Source organism: Bombina bombina, chromosome 9 (assembly GCF_027579735.1).
Source record: "Bombina bombina isolate aBomBom1 chromosome 9, aBomBom1.pri, whole genome shotgun sequence".
Taxonomy (NCBI): Eukaryota; Metazoa; Chordata; class Amphibia; order Anura; family Bombinatoridae; genus Bombina; species Bombina bombina.
In genome coordinates, this window is record NC_069507.1 from 286,092,198 (window position 1) to 286,110,143 (window position 17,946).

Sequence of the window (17,946 nt, forward strand, 5' to 3'; positions counted from 1 at the left end):
ATTCCTATGTGAGACCCCAGACCATAACATCCTGTAACCCTAGTCAGGTATAATCCTTTGTGAGACCCCAGACCTATTGCCCTGTAACCCTAGTCAGGTATATTCCTATGTGAGACCCCAGACCATAACATCCTGTAACCCTAGTCAGGTATAATCCTTTGTGAGACCCCAGACCTATTGCCCTGTAACCCTAGTCAGGTATATTCCTATGTGAGACCCCAGACCTATTGCCATGTAACCCTAGTCAGGTATATTCCTATGTGAGACCCCAGACCTATTGCCCTGTAACCCTAGTCGGGTATAATCCTATGTGAGACCCCAGACCTATTGCCCTGTAACCCTAGTCAGGTATATTCCTATGTGAGACCCCAGACCATAACCTCCTGTAACCCTAGTCAGGTATATTCCTATGTGAGACCCCAGACCATAACATCCTGTAACCCTAGTCAGGTATATTCCTATGTGAGACCCCAGACCAAAACCTCCTGTAACCCTAGTCAGGTATATTCCTATGTGAGACCCCAGACCATAACCTCCTGTAACCCTAGTCAGGTATAATCATATGTGAGACCCCAGACCATGACATCCTGTAACCCTAGTCAGGTACATTCCTATGTGAGACCCGAGACCATAACATCCTGTAACCCTAGTCAGGTATAATCCTATGTGAGACCCCAGACCATAACATCCTGTAACCCTAGTCAGGTATATTCCTATGTGAGACCCCAGACCATAACATCCTGTAACCCTAGTCAGGTATATTCCTATGTGAGACCCCAGACCATAACATCCTGTAACCCTAGTCAGGTATAATCCTATGTGAGACCCCAGACCATAACATCCTGTAACCCTAGTCAGGTATATTCCTATGTGAGACCCCAGACTTATTGTCTTGTAACCCTAGTCAGGTATATTCCTATGTGAGACCCCAGACCTATTGCCCTGTAACCCTAGTAAGGTATATTCCTATGTGAAACCCCAGACCTATTGTCCTATAACCCTAGTCAGGTATATTCCTATGTGAGACCCCAGACCTATTGTCCTGTAACCCTACTCAGGTATATTCCTTTGTGAGACCCCAGACCATAACATCTTGTAACCGCTATCACAGGCCTGGAACTGATCAGCACAGTACAAGGAGTGATTATCTGGGTGTCACGTGATTTCAGCCGCAGAATAACGGGGAAGGTGAGCCACATACATTTATAGCCCCACCCCCCGACAACCTGGCAGGTGCCCACAGCAAATATGGCGCGGGGGACTGTGGGTGTGCGGATGCGGATGTTGTGACGCGCAGAGGTGGGCGTGTCCTGTGCATAGCTATATATAGGGCTGTACACGCGCTCACAGCTGTCACTTTGCGTATCGTACAGCTCACGGACACGCGCCTCTCTCACTCCCGCTAACCATGGCCGCACGCAAGTTCTTTGTTGGGGGTAACTGGAAGATGAACGGGGACAAGAAGTCTCTGGGGGAGCTGATATCCGCCCTGAACGGGGGCAACGTGAGCGCCGACACAGGTGAGACCCGGGGTGTTATATGTAGAGAGGTGTGACCCGGGGTGTTATCTGTAGGGAGGTGTGACCCGGGGTGTTATCTGTAGGGAGGTGTGACCCGGGGTGCTATCTGTAGAGAGGTGTGACCCGGGGTGTTATCTGTAGAGAGGTGAGACCCGGGGTGTTATCTGTAGGGAGGTGTGACCCGGGGTGTTATCTGTAGGGAGGTGTGACCCGGGGTGTTATCTGTAGGGAGGTGTGACCCGGGGTGTTATCTGTAGAGAGGTGTGACCCGGGGTGTTATCTGTAGAGAGGTGTGACCCGGGGTGTTATCTGTAGGGAGGTGTGACCCGGGGTGTTATCTGTAGGGAGGTGTGACCCGGGGTGTTATCTGTAGGGAGGTGTGACCCGGGGTGTTGTCTGTAGGGTGGTGTGACCCGGGGTGTTATCTGTAGGGAGGTGAGACCCGGGGTGTTGTCTGTAGGGTGGTGTGACCCGGGGTGTTGTCTGTAGGGTGGTGTGACCCGGGGTGTTATCTGTAGGGAGGTGAGACCCGGGGTGTTATCTGTAGGGAGGTGAGACCCGGGGTGTTGTCTGTAGGGAGGTGTGACCCGGGGTGTTGTCTGTAGGGTGGTGTGACCCGGGGTGTTGTCTGTAGGGTGGTGTGACCCGGGGTGTTGTCTGTAGGGAGGTGTGACCCGGGGTGTTATCTGTAGAGAGGTGTGACCCGGGGTGTTGTCTGTAGGGTGGTGTGACCCGGGGTGTTGTCTGTAGGGTGGTGTGACCCGGGGTGTTGTCTGTAGGGTGGTGTGACCCGGGGTGTTGTCTGTAGGGTGGTGTGACCCGGGGTGTTGTCTGTAGGGTGGTGTGACCCGGGGTGTTGTCTGTAGGGAGGTGTGACCCGGGGTGCTATCTGTAGGGAGGTGTGACCCGGGGTGTTATCTGTAGGGAGGTGTGACCCGGGGTGTTATCTGTAGGGTGGTGTGACCCGGGGTGTTATCTGTAGGGAGGTGTGACCCGGGGTGTTATCTGTAGGGAGGGGGTGACCCGGGGTGCTATCTGTAGGGAGGTGTGACCCGGGGTATTATAGACAGGGAGGTGTGACCCGGGGTGTTATCTGTAGGGAGGTGTGACCCGGGGTGCTATCTGTAGGGTGGTGTGACCCGGGGTGTTATCTGTAGGGAGGTGTGACCCGGGGTGTTATCTGTAGGGAGGTGAGACCCGGGGTGTTGTCTGTAGGGTGGTGTGACCCGGGGTGTTGTCTGTAGGGAGGTGTGACCCGGGGTGTTATCTGTAGAGAGGTGTGACCCGGGGTGTTGTCTGTAGGGTGGTGTGACCCGGGGTGTTGTCTGTAGGGTGGTGTGACCCGGGGTGTTGTCTGTAGGGTGGTGTGACCCGGGGTGTTGTCTGTAGGGTGGTGTGACCCGGGGTGTTGTCTGTAGGGTGGTGTGACCCGGGGTGTTATCTGTAGGGAGGTGTGACCCGGGGTGCTATCTGTAGGGAGGTGTGACCCGGGGTGTTATCTGTAGGGAGGTGTGACCCGGGGTGTTATCTGTAGGGTGGTGTGACCCGGGGTGTTATCTGTAGGGAGGTGTGACCCGGGGTGTTATCTGTAGGGAGGGGGTGACCCGGGGTGCTATCTGTAGGGAGGTGTGACCCGGGGTATTATAGACAGGGAGGTGTGACCCGGGGTGTTATCTGTAGGGAGGTGTGACCCGGGGTGCTATCTGTAGGGTGGTGTGACCCGGGGTGTTATCTGTAGGGAGGTGTGACCCGGGGTGTTATCTGTAGGGTGGTGTGACACGGGGTGTTATCTGTAGGGAGGGGGTGACCCGGGGTGCTATCTGTAGGGAGGTGTGACCCGGGGTGCTATCTGTAGGGAGGTGTGACCCAGGGTGTTATATGTATATAGGGAGTTGTGACCCGGGGTGTTATATATATATATATATATATAGGGAGGTGTGACCCGGGGTGTTATATATATATATATATAGGGAGGTGTGACCCGGGGTGTTATATATATATATATATAGGGAGGTGTGACCCGGGGTGTTATATATATATATATATATATATATATATATATATATATATAGGGAGGTGTGACCCGGGGTGTTATATATATATATATATATAGGGAGGTGTGACCCGGGGTGTTATATGTATATATGAGGTGTGACCCGGGGTGATATATATATATATATATATATATATATATATATATATATATATATGTATGTGACCCGGGGTGTTATATATATATATATATATAGAGGTGTGACCCGGGGTGTTATATATATAGGGAGGTGTGACCCGGGGTGTTATATATATATAGGGAGGTGTGACCCGGGGTGTTATATATATATATATAGGGAGGTGTGACCCGGGGTGTTATATATATATAGGGAGGTGTGACCCGGGGTGTTATATATATATATATAGGGAGGTGTGACCCGGGGTGTTATATATATATATAGGGAGGTGTGACCCGGGGTGTTATATATATAGGGAGGTGTGACCCGGGGTGATATATATATATAGGGAGGTGTGACCCGGGGTGATATATATATATATATATATATATATATATATATATATATAGGGAGGTGTGACCCGGGGTGTTATATATATATATATATATATATATATAGGGAGGTGTGACCCGGGGTGTTATATATATATATATATAGAGGTGTGACCCGGGGTGTTATATATATATATATATATAGGGAGGTGTGACCCGGGGTGTTATATATATATATAGAGGTGTGACCCGGGGTGTTATATATATATATATATATAGGGAGGTGTGACCCGGGGTGTTATATATATATATATATATATATATATATATATATATATATATATATATATATATATATATATATATATATATATATATATATATATATATATATATATATATATATATATATATATATATATATATATATATATATATATATATATATATATATATATATATATATATATATATATATATATATATATATATATATATATATATATATATATATATATATATATATATATATATATATATATATATATATATATATATATATATATATATATATATATAGGGAGGTGTGACCCGGGGTGTTATATATATATATATATATAGGGAGGTGTGACCCGGGGTGTTATATATATATATATATATATATATATATATATATATATATATATATATATATATATATATATATATATATATATATATATATAGGGAGGTGTGACCCGGGGTGTTATATATATATATATATATATATATATATATATATATATATATATATATATATATATATATATATATAGGGAGGTGTGACCCGGGGTGTTATATATATATATATATATATATATATATATATATATATATATATATATATATAGGGAGGTGTGACCCGGGGTGTTATATATATATATATATATATATATATATATATATATATATATATATATATATATATATATATATATATATATATATATATATATATATATATATATATATATATATATATATATATATATATATATATATATATATATATATATATAGGGAGGTGTGACCCGGGGTGTTATATATATATAGGGAGGTGTGACCCGGGGTGTTATATATATATATATAGGGAGGTGTGACCCGGGGTGTTATATATATATATAGGGAGGTGTGACCCGGGGTGTTATATATATATAGGGAGGTGTGACCCGGGGTGATATATATATATATATATATATATATATATATATATATATATATAGGGAGGTGTGACCCGGGGTGTTATATATATATATATATATATATATATATATAGGGAGGTGTGACCCGGGGTGTTATATATATATATATATATATATATAGGGAGGTGTGACCCGGGGTGTTATATATATATATATATATATAGAGGTGTGACCCGGGGTGTTATATATATATATATATAGGGAGGTGTGACCCGGGGTGTTATATATATATATATATATATATATATATATATATATAGGGAGGTGTGACCCGGGGTGATATATATATATATATATATATATATATATATATATATATATATATATATATATATATATATATATATATATATATATATATATATATATATATATATATATATATATATATATATATATATATATATATATAGAGGGAGGTGTGACCCGGGGTGTTATATATATATATATATATATATATATATATATATATATATATATATATATATATATATATATATATATATAGGGAGGTGTGACCCGGGGTGTTATATATATATATATATATATATATATATATATATATATATATATAGGGAGGTGTGACCCGGGGTGTTATATATATATATATATATATATATATATATATATATATATATATATATAGAGGTGTGACCCGGGGTGTTATATATATATATATATATATATAGGGAGGTGTGACCCGGGGTGTTATATATATATATATATATGGAGGTGTGACCCGGGGTGTTATATATATATATATATATATATATATATATATATAGGGAGGTGTGACCCGGGGTGATATATATATATATATATATATATATATATATATATATATATATAGGGAGGTGTGACCCGGGGTGTTATATATATATATATATATATATATATATATATAGGGAGGTGTGACCCGGGGTGTTATATATATATATATATATATATATAGGGAGGTGTGACCCGGGGTGTTATATATATATATATATATATATATAGAGGTGTGACCCGGGGTGTTATATATATATATATATAGGGAGGTGTGACCCGGGGTGTTATATATATATATATATATATATATATATATATATATATAGGGAGGTGTGACCCGGGGTGATATATATATATATATATATATATATATATATATATATATATATATATATATATATATATATATATATATATATATATATATATATATATATATATATATATATATATATATATATATATATATATATATATATATATATATATATAGGGAGGTGTGACCCGGGGTGTTATATATATATATATATATATATATATATATATATATATATATATATATATATAGGGAGGTGTGACCCGGGGTGTTATATATATATATATATATATATATATATATATATATATATATATATAGGGAGGTGTGACCCGGGGTGTTATATATATATATATATATATATATATATATATATATATATATATATATATATATATATATATATATATATATATATATATATATATATATATATATATATATATATATATATATATATATATAGGGAGGTGTGACCCGGGGTGTTATATATATATATATATATATATATATATATATATATATATATATATATATATATATATATATATAGGGAGGTGTGACCCGGGGTGTTATATATATATATATATATATATATATATATATATATAGGGAGGTGTGACCCGGGGTGTTATATATATATATATATATATATATATATATAGGGAGGTGTGACCCGGGGTGTTATATATATATATATATATATATATATATATATATATATATATATATAGGGAGGTGTGACCCGGGGTGTTATATATATATATATATATATATATATATATATATATATAGAGGTGTGACCCGGGGTGTTATATATATATATATATATATATATAGGGAGGTGTGACCCGGGGTGTTATATATATATATATATATGGAGGTGTGACCCGGGGTGTTATATATATATATATATATATATATATATATATATATATAGGGAGGTGTGACCCGGGGTGTTATATATATATATATATATATATATATATATATATATATATATATATATATATATATATATATATATATATATATATATATATATATATATATATATATATATATATATATATATATATATATATATATATATATATATATATATATATATATATATATATATATATATATATATATATATATATATATATATATATATATATATATATATATATATATATATATATATATATATATATATATATATATATATATATATATATATATATATATATATATATATATATATATATATATATATGTGACCCGGGGTGTTATCTGTAGGGAGGGGGTGACCCGGGGGGGTGGTAGCTGTAGGGAGGGGGTGACCCGGGGGGGTGGTAGCTGTAGGGAGGGGGTGACCCGGGGGGGTGGTAGCTGTAGGGAGGGGGTGACCCGGGGGGTGGTAGCTGTAGGGAGGGGGTGTTATAGGTATGGGGACAGGTTTGACCTGGGGTATTGGGTGGGGGGCTGTTATAGGCAGAGAGGGGTAGGTTTGGCTTAGGGGGAGTGCTGTTATATTAATAGGGGAGCAGGTGTGACCTGGGCTAATGGGGGGGGGGGGGGGTGTCATAGGAGCAGAGGTGGGGAGCTGGTGTGACCTGGGTTATTGAAGCCTTATTTAGCTTTGTAGACAGCTTTATGCACCACAAAACACACGTCAGTCATTCACCCCACATAACTCGCTTCTGCCCACCAAAATGTTGCTCCGTGTCACCCACTCTTTGCTTAGTGTTTGAGCATCATTCCTAATCACTGCCTCAGTCTCATGTCCCCATATCTCCCTATAACACCCCCAGGGGGTACAGTTAGGCATTATCTTATGTCTTCCCCTCTGCCACACTCTGCTTTATGTATAGCATTTGGGATTGTAGATAATACACGCGCCTGCATGTTTAGGGCAACTGGCAGCTTTAAGACTTGTGGGTACAGCAGTGCCCAGAATCCTTCTAGAATTAGTTAATGGGCATGGGTCTGTGTGGGGGATGGGCAGGGGTAGCTATGCAGGGGGGTTAAGAGGAAGCCTGATTTAGTTCCGTCTTAATGTCTCTGCTGTGCCAATACCTTCTGCCTGTGCCCACAACTTCCAGTGTCCCTTGCAGAATGAATCAGAACTCAAAGTCCCAGAATGCATTGCAGGCAGTCTGTGCTCAGGCACACGTACACTGCAGTGCTAGTCCCATGGGCATGTTGTCCCTGCTCACACCCCCTGAAGTGGTGGGCACAGGTGGAGGGCAGTCTATCAAGTGACCTTTATCGGAGGATAGTGTCTCAATCACAGTGGGGCTCTAAATATAGAAACAACCTTTCTGTGGGCTCTTCTTGGCTGTGTGAAGGTTATGACTTGTGACCTTTAGAATGAGTTTAAAATAAATTGATTTTCTAAAAATAGGAACAGTTTTGCCATGTGCAGAAATAGTTTGGTATTGGGATTTCACTTTTTTTTTTTTTTTTTCTTAATCTCCCCAGATGTGGTCTGTGCAGCCCCCTCTATATATCTGGACTTTGCACGCCAGAAGTTGGATGCAAAATTTGCAGTATCTGCACAGAACTGTTACAAAGTGGCAAAGGGCGCGTTCACAGGCGAGATCAGGTATATATGGCTTGGCACAGTGCCAGTATGTGCAGAACTGTACGATGTGCAATCAGTACAACTTGTGTTTTTTTTATGTATACCTGCAGCCCAGCAATGATCAAGGATTGTGGCGCCACATGGGTGATCCTGGGGCACTCTGAGAGGCGCCATGTGTTTGGGGAGTCAGATGAGGTGAGGCTATATACAGTGACACTCTCCTTACACCCATAGATGTTCACCTGTCTAGTGTCACCCTGTATGACTTTCAGTTGCATTATCTCCTCAGCTGACTGGTCAGAAGGTTGCTCACGCTCTGTCTGAGGGGCTAGGTGTCATTGCGTGTATTGGGGAGAAGCTGGACCAGCGGGAGGCCGGTATCACTGAGAAGGTGGTGTTTGAGCAGACAAAGGCCATTGCAGGTGAGTTGTTGCCTTGGTACTTAAACACCCCATCATTCCTGCAAGTTCAGTGCTCAGGGCAGTCGACAAAGTTATTGTTTAAAAAGATAGATAACGCCTTTACTACCCATTCCCCAGCTTTGCACAAAAACATTGTTAATATACTTTATAACCTTTAAGCCTCTAAATTTCTGTTTCTAAGTCACTAAAGACAGCCCCTTGATCACATGTTTATTATTAGCTTTTCACAACAGGGGCGTGCTAGTTCATGTGAGCCATATAGATAACATTGAGCTCTCGCCCGTGGATTCTAACACAACACTAATTTGCTTAAATGCAAGTCATGTGATCATGGGGCTGTCAGAAGATGCTTAAATACAAGGTAATCATAGGTAAAAAGTATATTAACATAACGTGTCAGTTATGCACAACTGGGGAATGGGTAATAAAGGGATTGTCTCTTTTTAAACGATAACAATGTTTGCTTTGACTGTCCTTAATGTTCTGGGATTCTTCAGGCTTTTATGCTGTGATGTCACGGCTATACATTAATCCTTTCTATATAACGTGCGCTGCTGCGTTCTAAGGGAGATGCAGTATGTCTCTCTAGAGGTTCCTTAATGTTGTGATGTCACGACTATACATTAATCCTTTCTATATAACGTGCGCTGCTGGGTTCTAGGGGAGATGCAGTATGTTTCTCTAGAGGTTCCTTAGTGTTGTGATGTCACGACTATACATTAATCCTTTCTATATAACGTGCGCTGCTGGGTTCTAGGGGAGATGCAGTATGTCTCTCTAGAGGTTCCTTAGTGTTGTGATGTCACGGCTATACATTAATCCTTTCTATATAACGTGCGCTGCTGGGTTCTAGGGGAGATGCAGTATGTTTCTCTAGAGGTTCCTTAATGTTGTGATGTCACGACTATACATTAATCCTTTCTATATAACGTGCGCTGCTGGGTTCTAGGGGAGATGCAGTATGTCTCTCTAGAGGTTCCTTAGTGTTGTGATGTCACGGCTATACATTAATCCTTTCTATATAACGTGCGCTGCTGGGTTCTAGGGGAGATGCAGTATGTTTCTCTAGAGGTTCCTTAGTGTTGTGATGTCACGGCTATACATTAATCCTTTCTATATAACGTGCGCTGCTGCATTCTAAGGGAGATGCAGTATGTCTCTCTAGAGGTTCCTTAGTGTTGTGATGTCACGGCTATACATTAATCCTTTCTATATAACGTGCGCTGCTGCGTTCTAAGGGAGATGCAGTATGTCTCTCTAGAGGTTCCTTAGTGTTGTGATGTCACGGCTATACATTAATCCTTTCTATATAACGTGCGCTGCTGCGTTCTAAGGGAGATGCAGTATGTTTCTCTAGAGGTTCCTTAGTGTTGTGATGTCACGGCTATACATTAATCCTTTCTATATAACGTGCGCTGCTGGGTTCTAGGGGAGATGCAGTATGTTTCTCTAGAGGTTCCTTAATGTTGTGATGTCACGACTATACATTAATCCTTTCTATATAACGTGCGCTGCTGCGTTCTAAGGGAGATGCAGTATGTTTCTCTAGAGGTTCCTTAGTGTTGTGATGTCACGACTATACATTAATCCTTTCTATATAACGTGCGCTGCTGGGTTCTAGGGGAGATGCAGTATGTCTCTCTAGAGGTTCCTTAGTGTTGTGATGTCACGACTATACATTAATCCTTTCTATATAACGTGCGCTGCTGGGTTCTAGGGGAGATGCAGTATGTTTCTCTAGAGGTTCCTTAATGTTGTGATGTCACGACTATACATTAATCCTTTCTATATAACGTGCGCTGCTGCGTTCTAAGGGAGATGCAGTATGTCTCTCTAGAGGTTCCTTAGTGTTGTGATGTCACGACTATACATTAATCCTTTCTATATAACGTGCGCTGCTGGGTTCTAGGGGAGATGCAGTATGTTTCTCTAGAGGTTCCTTAGTGTTGTGATGTCACGACTATACATTAATCCTTTCTATATAACGTGCGCTGCTGGGTTCTAGGGGAGATGCAGTATGTTTCTCTAGAGGTTCCTTAATGTTGTGATATGTCTGCTCCTTCCCACAGATAACGTTAAGGACTGGAGTCATGTTGTATTGGCCTATGAACCAGTCTGGGCCATTGGAACAGGCAAAACTGCCACACCTCAGCAGGTAAGTTCACCCAGCACCAGTTTGTGAATATAAATAGATGCACGCTCTGCTCCAAAGCTTAACTATGGGAATATAAATAGATGCACGCTCTGCTCCAAAGCTTTACTATGGGAATATAAATAGATGCACGCTTAAAGGGCCACTAAACTCAAAATCTTTCTTTCATGATTCAGATAGAACATACACATTTAAACAACATTACAATTTACTTCTATTATTTATTTTTGCTTCATTTTTTAGATATCCTTATTTGAAGAAAAAGAAATGCACATGGGTGAGCCAATCACATGAGGCTTCCATGTGCAGCAACCAATCAGCAGCTCCTGAGCATATCTAGATATGCTTTTCAGCTAAGAATATCAAGAGAATAAAACAAATTAGATAATAGAAGTAAATTAGAAAGATGTTTAAAAATGCATTCTCTTTCTGAATCATAAAAGAAAAAATGTGGGTTTCATGTCCCTTTAACTATGGGAATATAAATAGATGCACGCTGTGCACCAAAGCTTAACTATGGGAATATAAATAGATGCACGCTTAACTATGGGAATATAAATAGATGCACGCTTAACTATGGGAATATAAATGGATGCACGCTTAACTATGGGAATATAAATAGATGCACGCTTAACTATGGGAATATAAATAGATGCACGCTCTGCTCCAAAGCTTAACTGTGGGAATATAAATAGATGCACGCTCTGCTCCAAAGCTTAACTGTGGGAATATAAATAGATGCACGCTCTGCTCCAAAGCTTAACTGTGGGAATATAAATAGATGCACGCTCTGCTCCAAAGCTTAACTGTGGGAATATAAATAGATGCACGCTTAACTATGGGAATATAAATAGATGCACGCTTAACTATGGGAATATAAATAGATGCACGCTCTGCTCCAAAGCTTTACTATGGGAATAGAAATAGATGCACGCTTAACTATGGGAATATAAATAGATGCACGCTTAACTATGGGAATATAAATAGATGCACGCTCTGCTCCAAAGCTTAACTATGGGAATATAAATAGATGCACGCTTAACTATGGGAATATAAATAGATGCACGCTTAACTATGGGAATATAAATAGATGCACGCTCTGCTCCAAAGCTTAACTATGGGAATATAAATAGATGCACGCTTAACTATGGGAATATAAATAGATGCACGCTTAACTATGGGAATATAAATGAAAACACAGTAGCACTCTTAATTGGATGGGAGGAGGTAAAAAGGCATTAGATTTATTTTCTGAAAGGCCATAAATGAATGGGAAAGGCAGAATTAAAATGTGTTTTTCAGAGCCTGTTTTAATACAGTTAAAGGTACAGTCTACACCAGCATTTTTATTTCTTTAAAAGGTAGATAATCCCTTAATTACCCATTCCCTAGTTTTGCACAACCAACAATTATTATGTTCTACCTCTGATTACCTTGAATCTAAGCCTATGCAAACCGGCTAAAATGCAAGTCTGTTAAAAGAACTGAAATAAGGGGGCAATCAGTGCTGACTCCTAGGTAACTCCACGTACGTGAGCAGTGTTATCTGACACATGAACTAACACCCTCTAGTGGTGAAAACTGTATTCAAATAAGAGGCGGCCTTCAAGGTCTAAAATCGGCATATGAACCTCTTAGGTTTTGCTTTCACCTAAGAATAACAAGAAAATAAAGCTAAATTTGTGATAACAGTAAATTGGTAAGTTGTCTAAAATGACATGCCCTATCTGAATAATCAGTTTATTTGGGACTAGACTGTCCCTTTTTTAAATTCACTAATTTTCAAATGCACTTTGTTCTTTTGATATCCATTGTTGAAAAATACATACATATCTTACACTAGTGGGAGCTAGCTGGTTTTTGGTGCCTTGACACATTTGTTTGTGATTGGCTGGCTAGATGTGCTTAACTAACTCAGTAGTGCATTGCTGCTCCTGCAGCAAAGGATATAAAGTGAATGAAGCCAATTTGATAATAGAACAATTTTAATTAACTTTCCAATTTACTTCTATCTGAAGCCTGAAAAATATTGTTTTGTGTCCCTTTTTAATCATATTGTCTCTTGCTGCTTTTGGATACAGTAACTTTATTTGAAGAGTGCAGTTGTGTTCACTATTAAGCCACAGCCCTCACGCCCATAGTCAGTGAGGAACTTACTACGCTGTCTGCATGTGGGTTTGTTATTGTCTACCTCACGCCCATACACCCAGTCAGTGAGGAACTTACTACGCTGTCTGCATGTGGGTTTGTTATTGTTTACCTCACGCCCATACACCCAGTCAGTGAGGAACTTACTACGCTGTCTGCATGTGGGTTTGTTATTGTCTACCTCACGCCCATACACCCAGTCAGTGAGGAACTTACTACGCTGTCTGCATGTGGGTTTGTTATTGTTTACCTCACGCCCATACACCCAGTCAGTGAGGCACTTACTACGCTGTCTGCATGTGGGTTTGTCTACCTCACGCCCATACACCCAGTCAGTGAGGAACTTGCTACGCTGTCTGCATGTGGGTTTGTTATTGTCTACCTCACGCCCATACACCCAGTCAGTGAGGAACTTACTACGCTGTCTGCATGTGGGTTTATTATTGTTTACCTCACGCCCATACACCCAGTCAGTGAGGAACTTACTACGCTGTCTGCATGTGGGTTTGTTATTGTCTACCTCACGCCCATACACCCAGTCAGTGAGGAACTTACTACGCTGTCTGCATGTGGGTTTATTATTGTCTACCTCACGCCCATACACCCAGTCAGTGAGGAACTTGCTACGCTGTCTGCATGTGGGTTTATTATTGTCTACCTCACGCCCATACACCCAGTCAGTGAGGAACTTACTACGCTGTCTGCATGTTGCTTTGTCTACCTCGCGCCCATACACCCAGTCAGTGAGGAACTTGCTACGCTGTCTGCATGTGGGTTTATTATTGTCTACCTCACGCCCATACACCCAGTCAGTAAGGAACTTACTACGCTGTCTGCATGTGGGTTTGTTATTGTTTACCTCACGCCCATACACCCAGTCAGTGAGGAACTTACTACGCTGTCTGCATGTGGGTTTGTTATTGTTTACCTCACGCCCATACACCCAGTCAGTGAGGAACTTACTACGCTGTCTGCATGTGGGTTTGTTATTGTCTACCTCACGCCCATACACCCAGTCAGTGAGGAACTTGCTACGCTGTCTGCATGTGGGTTTGTTATTGTCTACCTCACGCCCATACACCCAGTCAGTGAGGAACTTACTACGCTGTCTGCATGTGGGTTTGTTATTGTCTACCTCACGCCCATACACCCAGTCAGTGAGGAACTTACTACGCTGTCTGCATGTGGGTTTGTTATTGTTTACCTCACGCCCATACACCCAGTCAGTGAGGCACTTACTACGCTGTCTGCATGTGGGTTTGTCTACCTCATGCCCATACACCCAGTCAGTGAGGAACTTGCTACGCTGTCTGCATGTGGGTTTGTTATTGTCTACCTCACGCCCATACACCCAGTCAGTGAGGAACTTACTACGCTGTCTGCATGTGGGTTTATTATTGTTTACCTCACGCCCATACACCCAGTCAGTGAGGAACTTACTACGCTGTCTGCATGTGGGTTTGTTATTGTCTACCTCACGCCCATACACCCAGTCAGTGAGGAACTTACTACGCTGTCTGCATGTGGGTTTATTATTGTCTACCTCACGCCCATACACCCAGTCAGTGAGGAACTTGCTACGCTGTCTGCATGTGGGTTTATTATTGTCTACCTCACGCCCATACACCCAGTCAGTGAGGAACTTACTACGCTGTCTGCATGTTGCTTTGTCTACCTCGCGCCCATACACCCAGTCAGTGAGGAACTTGCTACGCTGTCTGCATGTGGGTTTATTATTGTCTACCTCACGCCCATACACCCAGTCAGTAAGGAACTTACTACGCTGTCTGCATGTGGGTTTGTTATTGTTTACCTCACGCCCATACACCCAGTCAGTGAGGAACTTACTACGCTGTCTGCATGTGGGTTTGTTATTGTTTACCTCACGCCCATACACCCAGTCAGTGAGGAACTTACTACGCTGTCTGCATGTGGGTTTGTTATTGTCTACCTCACGCCCATACACCCAGTCAGTGAGGAACTTACTACGCTGTCTGCATGTGGGTTTGTTATTGTTTACCTCACGCCCATACACCCAGTCAGTGAGGAACTTGCTACGCTGTCTGCATGTGGGTTTGTTATTGTCTACCTCACGCCCATACACCCAGTCAGTGAGGAACTTGCTACGCTGTCTGCATGTGGGTTTGTTATTGTCTACCTCACGCCCATACACCCAGTCAGTGAGGAACTTACTACGCTGTCTGCATGTGGGTTTGTTATTGTCTACCTCACGCCCATACACCCAGTCAGTGAGGAACTTACTACGCTGTCTGCATGTGGGTTTGTTATTGTTTACCTCACGCCCATACACCCAGTCAGTGAGGAACTTACTACGCTGTCTGCATGTGGGTTTGTTATTGTTTACCTCACGCCCATACACCCAGTCAGTGAGGAACTTACTACGCTGTCTGCATGTGGGTTTGTTATTGTTTACCTCACGCCCATACACCCAGTCAGGAACTTACTACGCTGTCTGCATGTGGGTTTGTTATTGTCTACCTCACGCCCATACACCCAGTCAGTAAGGGACTTACTACGCTGTCTGCATGTGGGTTTGTGGTCTACCTCACGCCCATACACCCAGTCAGGAACTTACTACACTGTCTGCATGTTGCTTTGTGGGCTTTAAGTTATTTTCTTTTTCAGGCTCAAGAGGTTCATTTGAAGCTTCGCGAATGGCTAAAAAAGCATGTATCTGAGGAGGTGGCCAAATCAACCAGAATAATTTATGGAGGTAACTATTTCTGGCTATCTGGGCTAAAGGGATTTTGTGCTGTAGCTAGAGCTGTGAGCTTAAATGGACATTAACCTGCTGGCCACGGCTACAAAAGAATAGGAACTAATAACTTCTTTCATCCCGTTCCTGCAGCTCTTTACAAATTGTCCTTTTTTTATTAACTTGGTGCCAGGTACTGAAGCTCCGCCTCCTTGTAGTTGGTGCCACCATCTTGGAGCTAAGGTTTTCTGACATCTGCACTCTTACAGCTGTATTATAAATCATGTGAGCTTTACATGTTTTTAGTTTTACAAAAAGCACTAAACATAACAATGCAGCAAACAAATGTACAGCTCCTGCTTTGTATCGCACTATACAGTTGGCCACCTCATTAATAAGTAATGCAAACAGAATTACCTGAGCTCTGGTGTACCCAGTGCAAGGAGGCGGAGCTTCAGAGCCTGGCACTTTTCATATCAGCTCTGTTTAAATGAGCTGCAATGACAGTGAGTAGTTACTATTCTCTTGTAGTTCTGCACAGCAGTTTCATGCTAAGTCTGGGGCATAAATCTGCTTTTGCTATATTCTCTCACGTATCTGTTTGGCTACTTGGGATGTGATGGGACATAATGCGAGTGCCGTGTTGTATTATAGCTGCACTAGTTGGTTCCAGCACTCTGTAACTTTGTGATGGACTTTGCCCCCTTAGCTGTAACTTTGTGTCCCTGGTCAAACCTTAGTCCTCTGTTACTGCTCCTAGTAAATCATTATCAGTGGGCTTGTGCTACCTTCTGCCCAGGGCCCTTGTGTGATCGGCTTATTAATTTGCTCTCTTTACAGGCTCAGTCACTGGAGGAACCTGCAAAGAGTTGGCATCTCAGCCAGACATTGATGGCTTCCTAGTCGGAGGTGCTTCACTGAAAGCAGAGTTCATAGACATCATAAACGCCAAACACTAACAACATTCCACACCCCTCTGTATGCCCTGGATTCTTCTCCGCAGCGTGAGATGCTGCCAGTGTCGCCCATACTGTACAAACTGTGTTATTGTGAGCTGTGATAGATTAAAGTATCTGAAACCATTCTGTTGTAGCTTTGTTTACCCTGCATGATGCCCCTGAAGCTCAGACTCACCCTGGGGGCCTAGTGACTTCCCCAGTGCTGCAGGTTATATATTTTATTAAATAGAGGTCTGGGGAATACAATTGGTTAAATGATATTGTAGTTGCTATTCCTACAGGGGGCTTTGCAGCTGCCGCAAATGAGGTTTGTCAGATTTGTGTAACGTTTGCTGATGGTAAGAACCATATTAAGGGGCATAAACGCACAGATTCTTTCACGATTCCGATAAAACAGGCATTTTTAAAATAACTTTCCAATTTTCTTTATTTGTTATCCTTTGTTGAAAAGCAGGAAGTTAAGTTCAGGAGTGTGCATGCCTGCAGTTTTGCAGCAATGTTGCACATTAGCAAGAGACCTAGATGGCAAAACTGTTTCCGGTGTTGTAGTGCTCCAGACATGTGCATGCTATACCTGTCTAGATATCTCCTATCATTTGGTTTGTTCACCTTATTTGCTGAGTAGATTG

The 17,946-nt window shown here is 41.0% G+C and overlaps 1 protein-coding gene across 1 annotated transcript; it reads left to right on the plus strand.

Moving 5' to 3' along the window:
- Window positions 1-1,375: 1,375 nt before the first annotated feature.
- Window positions 1,376-17,440, plus strand: TPI1 (triosephosphate isomerase 1). The gene is made up of 7 exons (XM_053691830.1): window positions 1,376-1,520; window positions 8,818-8,941; window positions 9,031-9,115; window positions 9,210-9,342; window positions 11,412-11,497; window positions 16,289-16,376; window positions 17,199-17,440. Exons 1-7 carry the CDS (start codon window positions 1,409-1,411, stop codon window positions 17,315-17,317), a joined length of 747 nt encoding a protein of 248 aa, XP_053547805.1. The 5' UTR covers window positions 1,376-1,408; the 3' UTR covers window positions 17,318-17,440.
- The last annotated feature ends 506 nt before the right edge of the window (window positions 17,441-17,946 follow it).

What these genes read in the sequence shown, in the direction of transcription:
- TPI1 (XM_053691830.1), top strand. Translation starts at nt 1,409, where the DNA reads ATGGCCGCACGCAAGTTCTTTGTTGGGGGTAACTGGAAGATGAACGGG. An exon ending in AAACTGCCACACCTCAGCAG is followed by an intron (nt 11,498 to 16,288) that starts GTAAGTTCACCC and finishes TTTCTTTTTCAG; the next exon opens with GCTCAAGAGGTTCATTTGAA. An exon ending in AACCAGAATAATTTATGGAG is followed by an intron (nt 16,377 to 17,198) that starts GTAACTATTTCT and finishes CTCTCTTTACAG; the next exon opens with GCTCAGTCACTGGAGGAACC.